Source organism: Phaeoacremonium minimum (assembly GCF_000392275.1).
Source record: "Phaeoacremonium minimum UCRPA7 unplaced genomic scaffold PA7_03_scaffold_288, whole genome shotgun sequence".
NCBI lineage: Eukaryota > Fungi > Ascomycota > Sordariomycetes > Togniniales > Togniniaceae > Phaeoacremonium > Phaeoacremonium minimum.
Window position 1 is genome coordinate 206,845 of NW_006921193.1, and position 15,788 is coordinate 222,632.

Sequence of the window (15,788 nt, forward strand, 5' to 3'; positions counted from 1 at the left end):
CAGTGGTGTGCTGTTCATGGCTCAAGCTGTTGCTGCCGTACTTGTATGTGCGATAAATGGCAAATCCATCCGGATCATAATCTATTAGGCAATAAACAGGCAAGTCTGGACGTTGTGAATTAATTAAGTGGAGGAGTGACCGAGTTGCCAAGTCGGGATACCCCTTCGCCTGAGATCATGTGAGTGGTAGATCGGGAGTTTTGCCAGCAAGCACCTACAGTAACCAAGATCCCATCGCCGTGCAACGATGTCCTCCAATATTGGGAGCTAGCAAGTGTTCTGAAGGTAGCCTAAGTGCTATGAGTGATCGCAGATGTCAAGACACGGGCGGCGCGCTCATACCTCTTTTTCGATGACGAGAAGCCACTGCGAAGACCGGAGGTCGATCTCTCGGACAGACCCAATTGCTGGAACTGGAGTGCCCTGCCAGCCAGGGCTGTTAGAAAACGGCGAAGAGCGAGAAACAAGGGGATATACATCTTTATTGTGCAGGTCACAAGACATAGTAGAATTGTCTGACATCTGGAAGCGAATCGACCCAGCAATAAGACCCTTGTCGGCAGCAACCTATTTAGCCTGTCAGAAAACAAAAGGAAGAAAACGGGGACAATGTCAGCTTGTACAATGTTGAGAGCGTCTCTGCCTACTCCTAGAGTGAATGCGAGGTCATCCACTAGGTCATTGACAATCCCCTGTGACCTGAAGAGCTGAGTATCTTGGTAGAAGATGTTCCTTGGGTTATATGAGTCAAGTGGCTTCAATGAGCTGATGTGGCACTCATATTATGGGAGAACGCGATACTGACCTTTTGGTGATTATGTTGCCGGACACTAGGGCACCATGACACAATTGCAAGATACTCAGGAGCCGTGCTGATACAAGCATTAAGAACTGTCCGGAAATGGAGCGGCAAGACTTACTGAACTTCTCAGCCTCCTGCGCCGTCTTGCCTGGAAAGTTTATCGTATCGCGCGACTGTCGAGTGATCTGTCCCGAGGATGCACCAGCATCCGTATCCTGGCTGTCTGTCGGCGTTTGCTGTTGAGTGCGTATAGATGTTCTCCTACTTCGAAAGGGGATGGACAAGTCTTCCGCGCCATCTTTTAAGCCGTCAAAGAGAGACTCGAGAATGTCTTCTATCCTTGAGACAACGGTACCGGCCTGGTTCCCATTGCGAGCTAGACTAGGAGGAGCTGAGTTGGCATTGGAGAGTTGTGAATGGGCGTCAAGCAAGCTCGAGCCGTGATGAAGCAGAGTTGAATACTGGCTGTCTTCAAAACGAGCATGTAATTGAGACATCGTATCGGCCCTTACGAGCAATAGGACTCCAGTGGATATGAAGGAATTGACGAGATTAGAAGCCTCGTGGACCAAGATGGCGCCTGTAGATGGGAGCATGCCCAGGAAAGTGAAGAAGCTGCACTGACTGGAAAAGAAGGCATTTGCTACCGTCTTTCCGGGGGGCTCCTACATGACTTCCTACAAGCAACTCGATCCATCGTACCTTCTCTATCTACTTTCACCCACTTGGTATTTCGAGACTTGGGAAAGCACGATGCACATCCAGGATCACATCGCACCTTCCATTTTGCAAATGCAGGTGCGTTTTTGAGCATCCAAGAGAAGACGTAATCAATCATCCTTCTTCTTGTTTCGCAGCTCATGGATAGTTCTTGCAAAGAAGAAAGGAATGATATACATCAATGCCAATTGTGTCTCTTGGCGACTCTAAAGGCATTGATCTTGTTTGATCGTTTGGAAGGCTCGATAGAATGCTAACGGTGGCTGCTAGATCTGGATTTCTACTGGACATGGGCGTGAGGGTCAGTGCCCAGGTGTGAGGCAGTCCAGGATCCAATGAGTGAAGCGCTGTGCCTGCAGTACTCTTGTAAGCTAAAGGCGGTGTGATCATCACAGATCAGGGTGCCCTAGGGGCAAGCGTAGGTAGGCTATTAGGGGGCGGCCGGGGCGGCATGGCCCCGCCACGGGCTGCGGATTGGCCAATTGCAGGCAGGTTGTCGCACGCCAGGCAATATCGAATGTCGGGTTTTCATTGACATGTGCAGCATTGGCGGCCGACTGTCTCTCCACCACCCGGAATTGTCAACGGGGAACGGGGAACTAACAAAAGCCCGCAGCTGGCGTATGCTGTGTCGTCGAAATGGTTTGATCCCTCCCGGTCGACGACACCACAAAGTCTTTCTTCCCTTGCGATCGCGATCACGTACCGACTCGCACTCCGAGGTCACACGAATTCCGACCCCATCATGGTCGCGAGCACTGGCAATGACGCCTACAAAGCCGTTGCCGCGAACGGCAATGGCAAGGCGCTTTTGAACCGAACGAAGAGGCGTGTCGCCGAGACCAACGGCGACGAGAAGGTTGCTAAGCGGCCACGAGTCTATGAACAGACCGACAAAACACGATGGCGAATGAAGGACGACTGCGGCCGGCTCACCTGGCATTATCTCGAGGACGACGAGGCTGCCAAAGAATGGCCCCAGACCTTGGCCGATAAGTGGTATCTCGGGCTGCCTCTTGTACGGTCTTTCCTTGTTGAATGGGAGATTGCTTCTGCTAATCACAGCCGACCTCTCAATAGAATCTCCCCGAACTCCCCCGTGCGAAGAAACCCATCGATGCTGTACGGAATGGCCTCGAGGTTTTCGAAAAGTTCCAGCTGCCACCCGGTGAGTGGGGTAGTGAATACGGTGGGCCCATGTTCCTTCTTCCAGGCATTGTCTTCACTTGGTACATCACCAAGACTTTGCCCCCGTGGTACTACGCGGCCGAGATCAAGAACTATCTCTTCGCTCGAGCTCACCCGAAGGATGGCGGGTGGGGTTTGCATATTGAGGGTGAAAGCACCGCGTTTGGTACATCGATGAACTATACTGCTCTACGGTTGTTGGGAGTTGAGGCAGACCACCCGGTCATGGTCAAGGCACGGGCAACACTTCACAGACTAGGAGGTGCCACCCACGGGCCACATTGGGCCAAGTTCTGGCTCAGCGTTCTCGGCGTCTGCAAATGGGATATTGTGAATCCTGTCCCCCCTGAGATATGGCTGTTCCCCGACTGGGTGCCGATTGCGCCTTGGCGGTGGTGGATACATATGCGTCAAGTCTTTGCAGCTATGAGCTTCATCTGGTCAAAGAAATGGACGTGCGAAGAGACCGAGGTCATACGAGAGTTGCGGGACGAGTTATTCGTTGAGCCTTGGGAATCAATCAACTGGGCTGCTAATAGAAACACAATAGCACCAATCGACAACTATCACCCAAAGAGTTGGGTACTCAACACTCTGAACTGGCTCCTGATCAATGTCTGGAACCCATACCTTCGAACAGACTCCATCGCAAAGAGGGCCGAGGATTGGATTAGCAAACTACTGGACATGGAAATCGAGAACACAAACTATCTTTGCCTAGCACCTGTCAATCACCCCATGACAACTCTGTGCGTATACATCCGGGATGGGCCCGACTCTTACAAGTTCAAACGAATGCGAGAGAGAATGGCCGAGGTTGTGTGGGTCAATCAGGAGGGGCTCTTGGTCAACGGCACAAACGGTGTCCAGTCTTGGGACACCGCATTCGCTATTCAGGCCGTTGTTGACTCCGGTCTTGCAGAAGACGAACGGTGGAAGCCCATGTTGACAAAGGCATTGGAGTTCCTCGACGATCAGCAAATTCGGGAAAATTGCGTTGACCAAGACAAGTGCTACCGCCATCCGCGGAAAGGCGCATGGGCTTTCAGCAACAAGGATCAGGGCTATGCCGTCAGCGATTGCATTTCAGAGGCTCTAAAATCGGTGATTCTTCTCCAGAAGACGCCAGGTTATCCCCAGCTCATCGACGATCAACGGATTTTCGATGCGGTTGACACTGTCCTCACCTACCAAGACAAGGCTTCTGGTGGATGCGCTTCGTATGAACTTCCCAGGGGTGGCGAGTATATGGAGCTACTCAATGCCGCCGAGGTGTTCGGAAGGATCATGATCGAGTACTTGTACCCGGAGTGTACTACTGCAGTGGTTACAGCGCTTTCGCTGTTTCATAAGCACTGGCCGGATTACAGGTCTAAGGAGATTGAGACATTTATTGATGGTGCTGTGAGTTGGATTAAGACTGCGCAGTTCCCCGACGGTAGCTGGTACGGAAGCTGGGGCATTTGTTTTACGTATGCCACCATGTTTGCATTAGAGAGTCTATCAAGCATCGGCGAGACGTATGGGAACAGCGAGCATGCCAAGAAGGGCTGCGACTTCTTGATCTCTAAGCAAAGGAAAGATGGCGGATGGTCAGAAAGCTACAAGGTAAGTTGAGAATGCCGTCTACTATCCTCATTGTAACTAACAGCTTCAAGTCTTGTGAACAAAGCAAGTACATAGAGCACCCTTCTGGATCACTTGTGGTGCAGACATCTTGGGCCATTATCGGTCTCCTGAAAGCCAAATATCCAGATAAGGAGCGGATCAAGAAGGGCATCAAACTCCTCATGCAGAGACAGCAGCCAGATGGACAGTGGCTCCAGGAGGCCATTGAGGGAGTCTTCAACAAAAGCTGCATGATCAGCTATCCAAACTATAAATACGAATTCCCAATCAAAGCCCTCGGGATGTTCGCCCAGAAATATCCCGATGAGGTGGTTCTTTAAGTCTAGAATGTTAGACAAGAGTCTCCTCCTACCCCATACTCTGGAAGCTCAGAGCTGAGCGGTTAGCTTCACGATAATAGTTATTAATATTTAATGAGACATGTAATTATGATGCCAGGGAGTTTTACATGATACAAAGTGTGAGTCTGCAAAGCTTGGTGTCTTCTTTCTTGTTCGATGCTCTTCTGGCCTAGGGTGGTGAGCTGAACAGGCAGGCGGTGAGTTTCAGGCAGCTCTCGAAAAGGCCGGCAGAACTCTGTAATCCCAGCATTGCACCGCTTAAAACGACCCCGCCAAAGCTTCGTTTGTCCTGCCACCTTCCTGTCACATCCAAGAGCAAACGAAGCTTCGGGCACAGCCAAACTTTGGAGTCGTGACCCGGCAAACGCAATCTACGGGAAGCAATCCATCTGAGTCTTTGTGATGCCTTCTATCTTTTCATAAGCCACCAGTAACATATTTCTAAGCTCACCACGGTGGGATCAAACAACGACGTCAGGTCAGTGTGTGACGACCAGCAAAACAGCCGCAATCGCCTCCGTGTTGCGCTGTGGTAGCTTTCAAGCTGCATAAATTCACCCATAGCCGTACCAAACTCGGACAAAGAACTAATGCAGCTCTGAGATAGGAACCCCAAGAAGCTGCGAATATGTCTGCATTTACCAAAGGCCAAGCCGGCGTCGCCGCCGCCGAGAAGAAGAAGTGGCCCGAGGCCATCGAGCTTCTTTCCCAGGCGCTGGCCGACACAAAGTCTCCCCAGTGGCTGCTCGCCCGTGCCCAGGCATACCAGAACACCGGCGAGCCTGAGAAGGCCTTGCTGGACGTCGAGCAGGCGTACCACGCCGCAGCCCAGCGCGGCAACGACAAGTCCCGGAAGCAGATGATCGAGGCGCAGTACCGACGCGCCGTTCTCCTCTTCAAGAAGGGCCAGTATGCCAACTCTGACTGCTGCTGTCTGTGGGCCATGCAGCTGGCTGAGGGAAAGCCGGTGGCGATGGCTGATAACGTGTCTACCAATGTGGACGAGGATGGCGACTACAAGGCGACGTTGGAGGAGGCTCGCGCAATGAAATACGACAATGGCCAGGGAAACTCCATTGATTCTGTACTTGCTGCTCGCAGTAGTGGCAAGGATCCGACCGGCTATCAAGCTGACTGGAATCGCGCTTTCATGTGGCGCAGCCAGGTGTTGGCGGCCATGGAGAAGTTGCCCAAGGGTGATCCGGGCCGTAAGGTGACAGTCACGCGCTTCCCGGCCAAGCGTACACAGGCCGAGATAGACGATGCGGCTGGCGAGAAAGCCAAGGCGGATGCCAAAGCTGCAGAGGAAGAGAGATCTCGAGCAAAGCTCGCAGAGCATGCTAAGTCAGAGACAATCAAGAAGCAGACGTTGGACGTGGCGGGCAAGTTCCGGAGCCAGTATTATCAGACCGACAAGAGCATCACTGTCACTCTGCTGATCAAGTTCGCAACCCGAGAGGAGAGCAATGCTGTGAAGGTGCAGTTTCTGCCGGACATGGTAAGCCCATATATTTGTCTCGAAAACCTCAAGTTATTCTGATCTTAACCGGTCTTTAGGTCGTTATCTCTGGCGTTCCCCGCAACCCGCCCGTTGTTTATCTTCAACTTCACGCCCCTATTGATCCATCCAAGAGTAAGTTCCGCGCGGCCGTCATGAAAGTCGAGCTTGAGCTGGTGAAGCAAGAGCCAGCCAAGTGGCCGAACTGGGGTGAAGAGGTTCTGGAAGATCCCCGTGAACCGGGAGCTCTACCTACTTCTGTTGGCAATGATGGCGACGTCGAGGCTAAGGGCTCGAATGCTACGACAGCCGTTTCTGCATCCATCACTGAGGAGCCGAAGCCGGCGCCTTCCAAGCCTGCAGCTTCTCCGGCTTATCCGACAAGTTCCAAGTCGGGCTCCAAGAACTGGGACAAGATCGACGATGCTGAAGAGGAAGATGACAGCCAGGATGTCAACTTCTTCTTCAAACAGTTGTACAAGAATTCGACTCCAGAGCAGCAGCGAGCGATGATGAAGTCCTATATCGAGAGCAACGGCACTGCGCTCAGCACAGATTGGAACAATGTGAAAGACAAGAAGGTAGACACCGTGCCGCCGAATGGTGTCGAGGCCAAGAAGTGGGAGTCTTAGCGTATAGCAGGCTCTTCGGTCGCAAAAATTCGGACGTCCCTGCTCGACTCGCAACGTCGTCGTTATCGTATTGGAGACGGTTTCCCGCAACCCGTCCGCGAAATGCTACTGTTCTAGTCAGCTCGGCAAACTCATCAATCATGGTCAAGGCGTTATAGGGCATTTGGACTTATGAAAGGTTTCTTTGTGTTAATGATAGATACCAATGCTGCAGGGGATTGTTCTTTGTAGCAGTACTCCATAGGGTAATGGAACGAGATACGTCGCCAATGGTTGACTTTCCAGGCAAGCAATGTGGCATACTAACAATGCAATGCTAATGACTAGGAACACCAACTTATAGGCTTCTGCTACTATTGTCGATGTGTGTTCTGGGCAGTTGTTATGCCCAGCTGAATTTGGGTTGGGGAAGCTTGCAGAGTCACTCCTCAAGCCCCCTATTCAGGACCGCACAGCCGCCCCCACTACAACACACCAGCCGCAGCGGCTGTTTCTGCTCAGGTTTTGCCTCAATGAAGCTCACTGCTCTTTTGATTTCTTCTGTTTTCTTTCTTCCATCTTCAAAGCAGGTGATTTGCTCCCAAATCGAGCAGCAGCCCACGCTTCCTTCCTGGATTTTGAATCCCGAAGGCCCTTTGCCTCGAGTCAAGATCTTGAGCAGTCCATCCATTCGGCGGGCTTGACACGAGCGACTCATTTTTGCTACTCAGATTACTCTGCCCCTTAGGGTTGACCGGGCCTCGCGCTGTCACCTTCAATCATCACATCCCTGACACCAGATCGCGATTGCTTTCCAGGCTTCCATCTCTCAGGAGCTCGGCCTCCCCAGACGTAGCTTCCTTCGGTATCCCACGACAATAAAGTTGTCCTTCAAAACCTGGCATTCATCAGTCGACTACAGTCATTATGGCTACAACCAATTCCGCCGACGAGGCGAAATTCGACATGATCAATCTCAAGATCCAGACCCTGTCATCGTTTGGACACTTCCTTGCCGAAGCTTCCAACATTGACAATGGCACTTCTATCAACGCTCTACAGTCGGCCAAAGACGAGCATGGTAATATCCTCAAGGACGAGGCAGGCCAGCCTGTCATAACACCCTCATTCCCTCATAGAATTCGACCTGAGATCTATGAGGTTGTTGCTCTCGCGAAGCTAATTGTTCGCTATGCCAATGAGATCGTTGCTGTTGCTCTGAACACAACTTCATCTGGCTTGAGAATTGTGGTCTGTGCTACTGGTGGACAATCGTAAGTTTACTTCTGAAGCTGTTAGAAATATTTGGATGTTCTAATTGAGAATCAGTGACAAGTTCCCGGGAAAGGTCGTCCCTTTGACACTAGAGGCTGTCAATGAGGCAATTCGAAGCTCGAATATGATGATGACCAGGTACATCTATGGGATTGGCGTTGATGAGATGTCTGAGAAGCTTTCCAACGCCCCTGAACCAGCTACCCAGGCCCCCAATGAGCCCCGTGTTCCCTTTGAGGACCATGCCGCTGCTGTGGTCAACCTGTCCTTGAACATGATTACCAGGTGGAGAAATCACGTTGGGATTCAATTCCGTCCTAGGTACCTTCTGGCGCAGTATGAGACGTCAATGGCGCTCCCTGCTATTATCCAGCGTTACCGAGCTCAGACCGCAATCTTCGATGAGTTCGAGAACTTGCGGCCGCATATTGTGGCTCTCACTGATCCCGACCTTGATGGCGTTGGAATTGTGCATAATGATGCACTGGAGAAAGCAATCACGGATCTCTTCAGAGAATGGCTACCGAGAATCAATCATACCTGCACCGACATTGCCGAGCCCTGCATCGGCATGGACGATTCCAAGCCCAACTGGAAGGCTAACATCGCAAAGGCCATGTATGCCCTCTGGCTTTCCGAGATCGTGACCACGAGAAATGCTATTGCACATATTACCGAGGTGCTTGCGAAGCGCACTGCATACTACAATTCGGAGATGCTTCAATGGAATGCGTCTAATCCATTCGACCGGGAAGTTCTCTTGGCGATCCGTCGCCTGACGGACAGGCTCCTCTGGATAGATAAGGTCCGACATCCCCTTAGTCCTCTGGTTCTTCCATTCTTCACCATCTGCGGCCGTCTTATGTGTCGCAACCCGGCTCGGTTCCAGGCTACATTGATGGCAGCTTCTCGTAAGCCGAAGGTCGACATCACGACTACTCGCATCTCCATGTACTACCTTGGTGTGAATCAGCTCGACCAGGAGAGAGAGGCAGGTCGAGTCATCTTCGAGGCGTTTGCCGACATCGCCGCCTAGCATTCGGCGACTCGAATCATCGGACTCATCCACGAGACAAAAGCCGCCCAGGTCGTATCGGCTGGCGCTCCTACTGTTCAAACCATCACGGCAGAGACAGCCAAGGCTACAAACGCTGTTCAGAACGTCGATCTCATGGGCGTTATCGAGCCTCTGCTTGACAAACTCAGCACTGCTGAGGCGAAGAGCCTGCTGGCCTGCCTGCACCAAGACGACATTGGAGGGTACGGTCTCATGAGTATGTGGAAGAAGTATGCCAAGACTGTGCATTGCAAGGCTCATTGCGAAGCTGCCATGGCTATCTGGCTGCGAGAGGAGGTCAGTACTCCCACCTCCATACATACAACTCTATGCATATCACTATATCTCCTCTCCTAGATGTCTTGACGGTTAATATAAGCTAACAAGTGTCTGTCTAGGGCTTCATGTCGACCCCGCTTAGCGATCCCATCTTCGCTGTCTCCAGGGAGTGCTGCATGGTGTGCCGCCTCATCGCTCGTGAGCTCATGGCAAGCCGACACAAGGACGACAACGGCGTCCGTTTCGACCGAGTCCTGCTCCCCGAGCACATTGCCATTATGCCGGTGGCGCTGCCCAAGCACTGTCCCCTGGATGTGGCCGAGAAAGTCTTGGAGGAGGTGGAGGCACGTGTCGTTGCCTTAATCAAGGCCTCTTCTGTCTCCAAGCTCTGATGGCTTTTATCGAGAGCCATTGTAGATATCTGAGTCTACAAATCGAGTGGTGATAGATATTGCTGGTCCGTAACGAGAATACAAATCAAGTTTTTGCTTTTATCCCCGGCTACCAAATGTGATTGTTCATAGGTTATTCGCAAGGGTTTTAATTCATTATTATTAAGTCTATGGCAAACGCTATGCAACCGTTCACTCGATGCTATAGTTCGACCGCAGTCTTCGGCGCGTCGAGGTCGGTCTCTCCCGCCCCGTCGACTGGTTCTCCTTCGTCTCAGGGAGTGTTGTCCTCTTCAGTCCATTTTCAGCAGGCTTTGTAAATGGCGTGGCATGGGCCTGGCTCTGCGTTTTCGGGTTGCTCTTCACAGCCTCGACGCTCATGTCGTGGTGGACAATGAAGTCCTTGCCTCTCCACCGAACCGTCCTTCCAAGCAGAACAGCCCAGGTCCAGATGGGCAAGGCAAGCGTCTCCCTGCCAGCCCAAGCCGGTAGCCATTCTGAGAACGGCTTGAGTTGCACGCCGCCTGGTCGGCTTGTTCCTCGGGCAAACGCTGGCGTGTTGTCATCGGCTTCGACGCTCTGACACGCGTGTAGCCTGCGATATACGACGCGGTCCAGTGACATCCAAAGGCTGACGCCAGTAACCCAGATCGCGGCCATCGCGCCCCACGTCTGGGGGATGCCCCAGTGCTGGCGGAACCACGGTATCGTAGTCAGCGCGAACGAGAGATACAAAGAGCACAGTAGCGACTCGACGCCGGGCTCAACCAGCGTCGCAGCCAAGACCGTCCACTTGCGCACCCGCAGCCAGCGCACCCGGCGCGCCCAATACGCGCGGACAGACATGCCGGCCATGGGCTGGATGGCGAGGTCGCCAGACACGAGCCCGTGGCGGCGGAAGCCCGGGATGTCGGCCTTCCACAGCAGGTCGCCGATGAGGTGGTCCTCGCAGATGTAGGACGAGAAGAAGTCGATGCCGCGGCCGCGGTCGGCGTCGGCGGGCTTGAGGTTGGCGTTCTCGCCCGGGTCCGTGTACCGGTCGAGGTGCGACTTGCGGAACATGTTGCTCTTGCCGACGATGCAGGGCGCGACGCCGACGGTGTTGATCGCGCCGTAGAACTTGGCGTGCGTGGTCGCCATGAACATCTCCTCGAGGCGGCCGCCGCCCTGGTTCTTCACGTACGAGAGGGTGCTCTGCGCTGCGTGTGCTTCGGCGGATGCGGTGGGGGATGACTCCGAGGCTGACGAGAGCATCTGCTGGGACTCGCCCCCGGACCTGGAGGCGATGTCCACGACGAGCGGGAGCAGGTGGACGAACTTGTATGGTGTTGTGGTCTTGCCTTCTGGCAAATATCCCATCAGCTTGTCAACCATGCGGCCTGCCACGCCGTTCCCGACCCAGACATTGCAGTCGATGATCCATATTATGTCGCCCTTGGCCTCTCTATATGCGCGACTTATGTTTCTGACCTTGGGGTTTGGTCCCAGGTTCTCTGCGTGGCCTTCCAAGCCGGACAACAGGGGGTCGTATTCTTGGACGAAGATGCGCGCGTCGAAGTCGGGGGAGTCATCGACCGCCTTCTCGAGCACTGGGTACGCGGGATCGTCCTCGGATTCGATGCAGAAGTAGATTGTGAGCTTGTCCTTGGGGTAGGACTGTCTGAAAGTCGACACGAGGCATTCGTAGAGCTGGGGGTCAAGCCCGCTCACGGGCCGTATTATGGTGACATGAGGGATCTTTTCTCTGGGCAGTGTGGGCGACACTGGCTTCGGAGGAGGTCTAGAGTAGTTACGGAAGCTGGAGCAAAGGTCACGGTTAATGTCCGGTCGCGTAGGGGAGCGAGGGGAGGGGAAGAGATCGGGGGTTTGTACATTTGAAAGGCGCCGAGGCCCTGCACGACAAGGACGACAAAACTCCAGATGGCGGCAGGATACGCCGCCAAGACCGCGAGCTGGTTTATGACCGACATGGAAGAAGCATGGCCCAACGCGATGATGCCGTCCGCGAAACGCACAAAGCTACGTCGAAGAAGAATAAGGGGACAAGACTGTCTATTTCCTTTTCTCGCCGGTCACAAAATTCCCGGAGATGACGGCCGTCCTGTCAAATTCCATGTGGGTACCCAGGGTTGGTGACCGCTTCAGCTCTCTCTCTCTCTCTCTCGCTCTTATATTTATTATGGCCGACTTGAAAGGACCGACCAGAGCAGCTCGCACCAAGCCCCCAAAAGCATACGTATGGCATAAGAAGGTAACGACACCTAGGCAGAGCCTCAATCTGGTAGTCACATGCGCGATTGGTTCAACTCCCGAGTGTCCGTCGCGACGCTTTCCTGTTGCGACCTGAACAGCATTACGAAATCACTCGATGGAAACCTGAGGTTCCACAGCTATGGTAAGCTCCCTTCTTAGGTAAATAGGATCGGGCTACAATGCCGGTGTGCGGCAACCTCGGAGCTGGAGCTTGCCGGACGTTCCGATGTTACTCTTCATCTATCGTCAACTCAATTATCAAGAAACTGCATCTCTTTGAGGCCTGGAATGCGAGGCCCCAGCTCTCGAGAAGGAACATGAACTCTTAACAGCTTGGAGCTCATGCCGGCTTTTCCCGCATTTTGCTAGCAGAGAGTCGAAATGGATGGATGGATGCATTGTTGACGCCACTGACCGCCTGCCGTTAACGTTTATTGTTAGCTGCAGAATGGAGTGTGGGATGAGTAACTTTTCCCAGCTCTGCCTTAGTTTTGGCGGAGCTCCAATTCGACGGCAAATTTTCACGCCAGCCAGCCCAGCCCAAGGAAAAAATTCAAGAAAATCCGCCTGCAAAGGTCATTCGAGAATCATCATCACGGCTTCTTGCTCCGGCTCTTGAATGGCCCAACCGCCCGATCCTCCTGCTTGTCCCCTACCAAGCAGCATCGGCGACGCGGGTGCAATATCCCTCAATCAAGTATGTCTACAGTCCTTCCTTTTCTGCCGTGTTCCTGTCGTCCACACGGGCGAAGCCGAGGATCGCCGTTCCCGTTTCTGTCGGAAGTGTCAGATGGTTGCATCTCCGGCTGCTGTTTGTTTGTTCGTTCGTTCGTTCGTTCGTTCGAGCCTCATTCACGCCCTCACCCCCTGACTTTGCCGCCGCCCGCCCGTCCGAGAGGCATTAAATCTCTCCATTTTCCTTTGCCCCCTTCTGTATCGCGCTGATGACACCCATTTACTATGGTGCAAAGAGAGCTTCGGCTCCCGATGACTGCCCAAAATTAAAGACTACAACGGTATCTGAGCGAACATATTACTATCATTACACTGCTTCTTTTGCCACAACACGCATTCCCGTGAAGGGAGTCTAGAAGAAGCTCGTGGGCAGCTGGCTAACATCGTCTCCCTCTTGCTTGCAGGCCGACATGACGCGAGACGACAATGGCTGAGATCAAGAGCTCGACGCCAGCTCCTGCTGCCAGCGAACAGCAACGCACAATCACCACCCCGCAGCCGTCTGAAGAGCCTTTGAGCCCTGCCGCTGCGCTTGCACCCCGGCCCGTGCCTGCCCACCAGCTATATGCCCAGCCGGCTCCAATTCGGACTTTTCCTCTTCCCAGCTTCTACCCGAACAACCCTATCTCGCTGTTCCATGTCGTCGTTGCATGGGTTGGTCAGGCACTCTTCCCGCCGCCCGCTGAGCCATCGGTAGTCCATATTGGCATCTGGTCCCCAGAGACGAGGTCGATCCACATCACTGATCCCAAGTCTATACGGGCATTATGGGAACAGGGTTTTTACGGCAAAGGAAACTACAGCAGGAGTGAGCCGAACTGGTTGAAACGAGAGCAGATCCGACAGGGTCTGGTGGAGGGCAATGTCAGCGAGCAACTGACTAACAAGAGGCGAACCGAACGTATACAGGCCAAGTGGGAACGAGCTAGAGAAGAGCAAGAGGCGATTGAGCGCACCAGACAAGAGGAGGCTCAGCTAGCCAACACAATCATTAATGGCCTGGCTGATGTTCAGAACTTTCCGAACACATCTATAGTGGTACCTTCACTTCCGCCCGTCGGTCCATTAGAGCTACTCGCCTTGCCAAACTCTGCAGCGGATCTGGAGACGAGCCAGCGGGCGAAACCTGTTCGGGATGGCTTCCATGAAGAACAAAAAGTGGAGATAAACGGAATGCGCACGACAGCTCTCAGCCATAGTGTTCATCAATCCGATGCCATAGCGGATGGCGTGGTCCCGACGGGAGCACCACTGATCCCTTCATCGGCAGCGCACGAGGCATATCTGAACGGAACAGGCAAGCTCGTTAATGGCACCAAACCAGAGGCTGGAGAAACTCAGGATGTGCTTCCAAATCTAAATGGAAACAAGCCCGCCTCTATCGAAATTCCGACAACAAACGGCTCGAGTAATTCCTCCTCAACCACTCTGGGCGGCCAAACGTCTCCCCTGAAACGTCGTAAGAGCGTACGTTTCTCGCCGAAGGTGGAGTCAACTACTTTCCAACTGTCGGATCCTCCCAGCCCATACCATTCTCCGGCGAATTCTTTGAAGACCAACAATGGTGACCTTGTTAATGGCACCAGGCCTGTGCCTACTAGCAAAGATCAGGAGGCACCCACAGCTACTATCGAAACGCCGAAGAGCTCCCCTCCGGCAATTGTGGATAAGGAGCATCTTCAGCTCGCTCCTGAGGAGGCGTTCTTCCTCGTCTTCGCGCTTGGTGCTCTCCGTGTGGTGGACGCGGATAGCCAGAAGCCGTTCTCAACGTCAGACATCTTCACTTTGCTCCGACAATACTCCTATTTTCCTCCCAGGATATCATTAGCCAACCTACTACCCGACGACCCGTTTCTCATGCACTACGTCGTGTACCACCATTTCCGCTCTCTAGGGTGGGTCCCTCGTCCAGGAGTCAAGTTCGGCGTCGACTGGCTGCTCTACCAACGAGGCCCCGTCTTCGACCATGCCGAGTTCGGCCTGATAGTACTACCCGCCTACTCTGACCAACGATGGAAAGAGCACGGGCATGCCGCGCCGCGGAGGTCGTGGCATTGGCTGCATGGCATCAATCGGGTGCTGAGCCACGTGCTGAAGAGTTTGGTGCTTGTCTACGTGGACATTCCAGCCCCGGCGGCTCTCGAGGCTGACGAACTAGATGGAAGCAATATTACGAATTTACTGAAGAAATATAAGGTTCGGGAGATCATGGTTAGGAGATGGTCGAGCAATCGAAACCGGTAGCATCTTGGCGAGATTAGAAAGGACGTGTACATCATGATATTCCCGTTCATATTGTACTGCTTGGGAACTCAAGGGGCATGATTCATTTGCACAACTAGTGATATATTTCTGTATATGATTGTACTTGGACATTGGCGTCCTGGAGCATGAAGTGGCGTATGGGCGCCGGGCCATGACTGAGAATAATGAAGAGTTCATTCACCTAGCATTCATCAAATGCCATCTTGATCGAAGCACTTGACACCTAGAAACTCGTGTATCAACTAATCATCTCCCCCCACATACTCCCATTTCGTTCAAGGCCGGAGACATCAGATAACATCCAAATGAGATAGTTCTTGATTTTTTACACAACGCAGAAACAAACTTCCTCAGATTTCGTCTCAGATTTCACCTCACTTTCATGTCCATTGTCTTTGCCTCTATTAATTTCTAGGGTTCGCTTGCAGAGCTACCTTCTCGCACATCAGTACCTGTCACGTCTTTGGCAAGCTTCTAGAGATAAGTCGATAGCAACATCACGGGTCGGACCCTGACAAAGTTTCGGCATAGAGCTACATCTTCTTTGGAAGAACATACACTCAAGATGACATTCACTCAGCAGGAGGGCATTTCTGCCACCTACGACGACCAGTCAGGCTCTATGCTGGACGGAAACCAGTCGACTGACGTTCACTCTCAGACTGAGCGCATTAACCCTCTCCCTGCACCTCTCCTTGGCGACCGATCACTCAATGATGTTCTCACGATCGAGGGCTTCGAGG

The 15,788-nt window shown here is 53.0% G+C and overlaps 5 protein-coding genes across 5 annotated transcripts; 4 read left to right on the forward strand and 1 right to left on the reverse strand.

Moving 5' to 3' along the window:
• Positions 1–2,267: 2,267 nt before the first annotated feature.
• Positions 2,268–4,659, forward strand: UCRPA7_3525 (putative lanosterol synthase protein; the record flags this gene model as incomplete). The annotated part of the gene is made up of 3 exons (XM_007916158.1): positions 2,268–2,540; positions 2,603–4,318; positions 4,369–4,659. 3 exons carry the CDS (start codon positions 2,268–2,270, stop codon positions 4,657–4,659), a joined length of 2,280 nt encoding a protein of 759 aa, XP_007914349.1.
• Positions 4,660–5,308: 649 nt separating this feature from the next.
• On the forward strand, positions 5,309–6,810 carry UCRPA7_3526 (putative sgt1 and cs domain containing protein; the record flags this gene model as incomplete). The annotated part of the gene is made up of 2 exons (XM_007916138.1): positions 5,309–6,178; positions 6,238–6,810. The coding sequence occupies 2 exons, from the start codon at positions 5,309–5,311 to the stop codon at positions 6,808–6,810; spliced, it is 1,443 nt and encodes a 480-aa protein (XP_007914329.1).
• A 906-nt stretch (positions 6,811–7,716) lies between these two features.
• Positions 7,717–9,100, forward strand: UCRPA7_3527 (hypothetical protein; the record flags this gene model as incomplete). Its single annotated transcript, XM_007916134.1, has 2 exons — positions 7,717–8,063; positions 8,119–9,100. The coding sequence occupies 2 exons, from the start codon at positions 7,717–7,719 to the stop codon at positions 9,098–9,100; spliced, it is 1,329 nt and encodes a 442-aa protein (XP_007914325.1).
• A 135-nt stretch (positions 9,101–9,235) lies between these two features.
• On the forward strand, positions 9,236–9,792 carry UCRPA7_3528 (hypothetical protein; the record flags this gene model as incomplete). The annotated part of the gene is made up of 2 exons (XM_007916170.1): positions 9,236–9,418; positions 9,520–9,792. 2 exons carry the CDS (start codon positions 9,236–9,238, stop codon positions 9,790–9,792), a joined length of 456 nt encoding a protein of 151 aa, XP_007914361.1.
• Positions 9,793–9,984: 192 nt separating this feature from the next.
• Positions 9,985–11,762, reverse strand: UCRPA7_3529 (putative ceramide glucosyltransferase protein; the record flags this gene model as incomplete). The annotated part of the gene is made up of 2 exons (XM_007916062.1): positions 9,985–11,590; positions 11,665–11,762. 2 exons carry the CDS (start codon positions 11,760–11,762, stop codon positions 9,985–9,987), a joined length of 1,704 nt encoding a protein of 567 aa, XP_007914253.1.
• Positions 11,763–15,788: the final 4,026 nt, after the last annotated feature.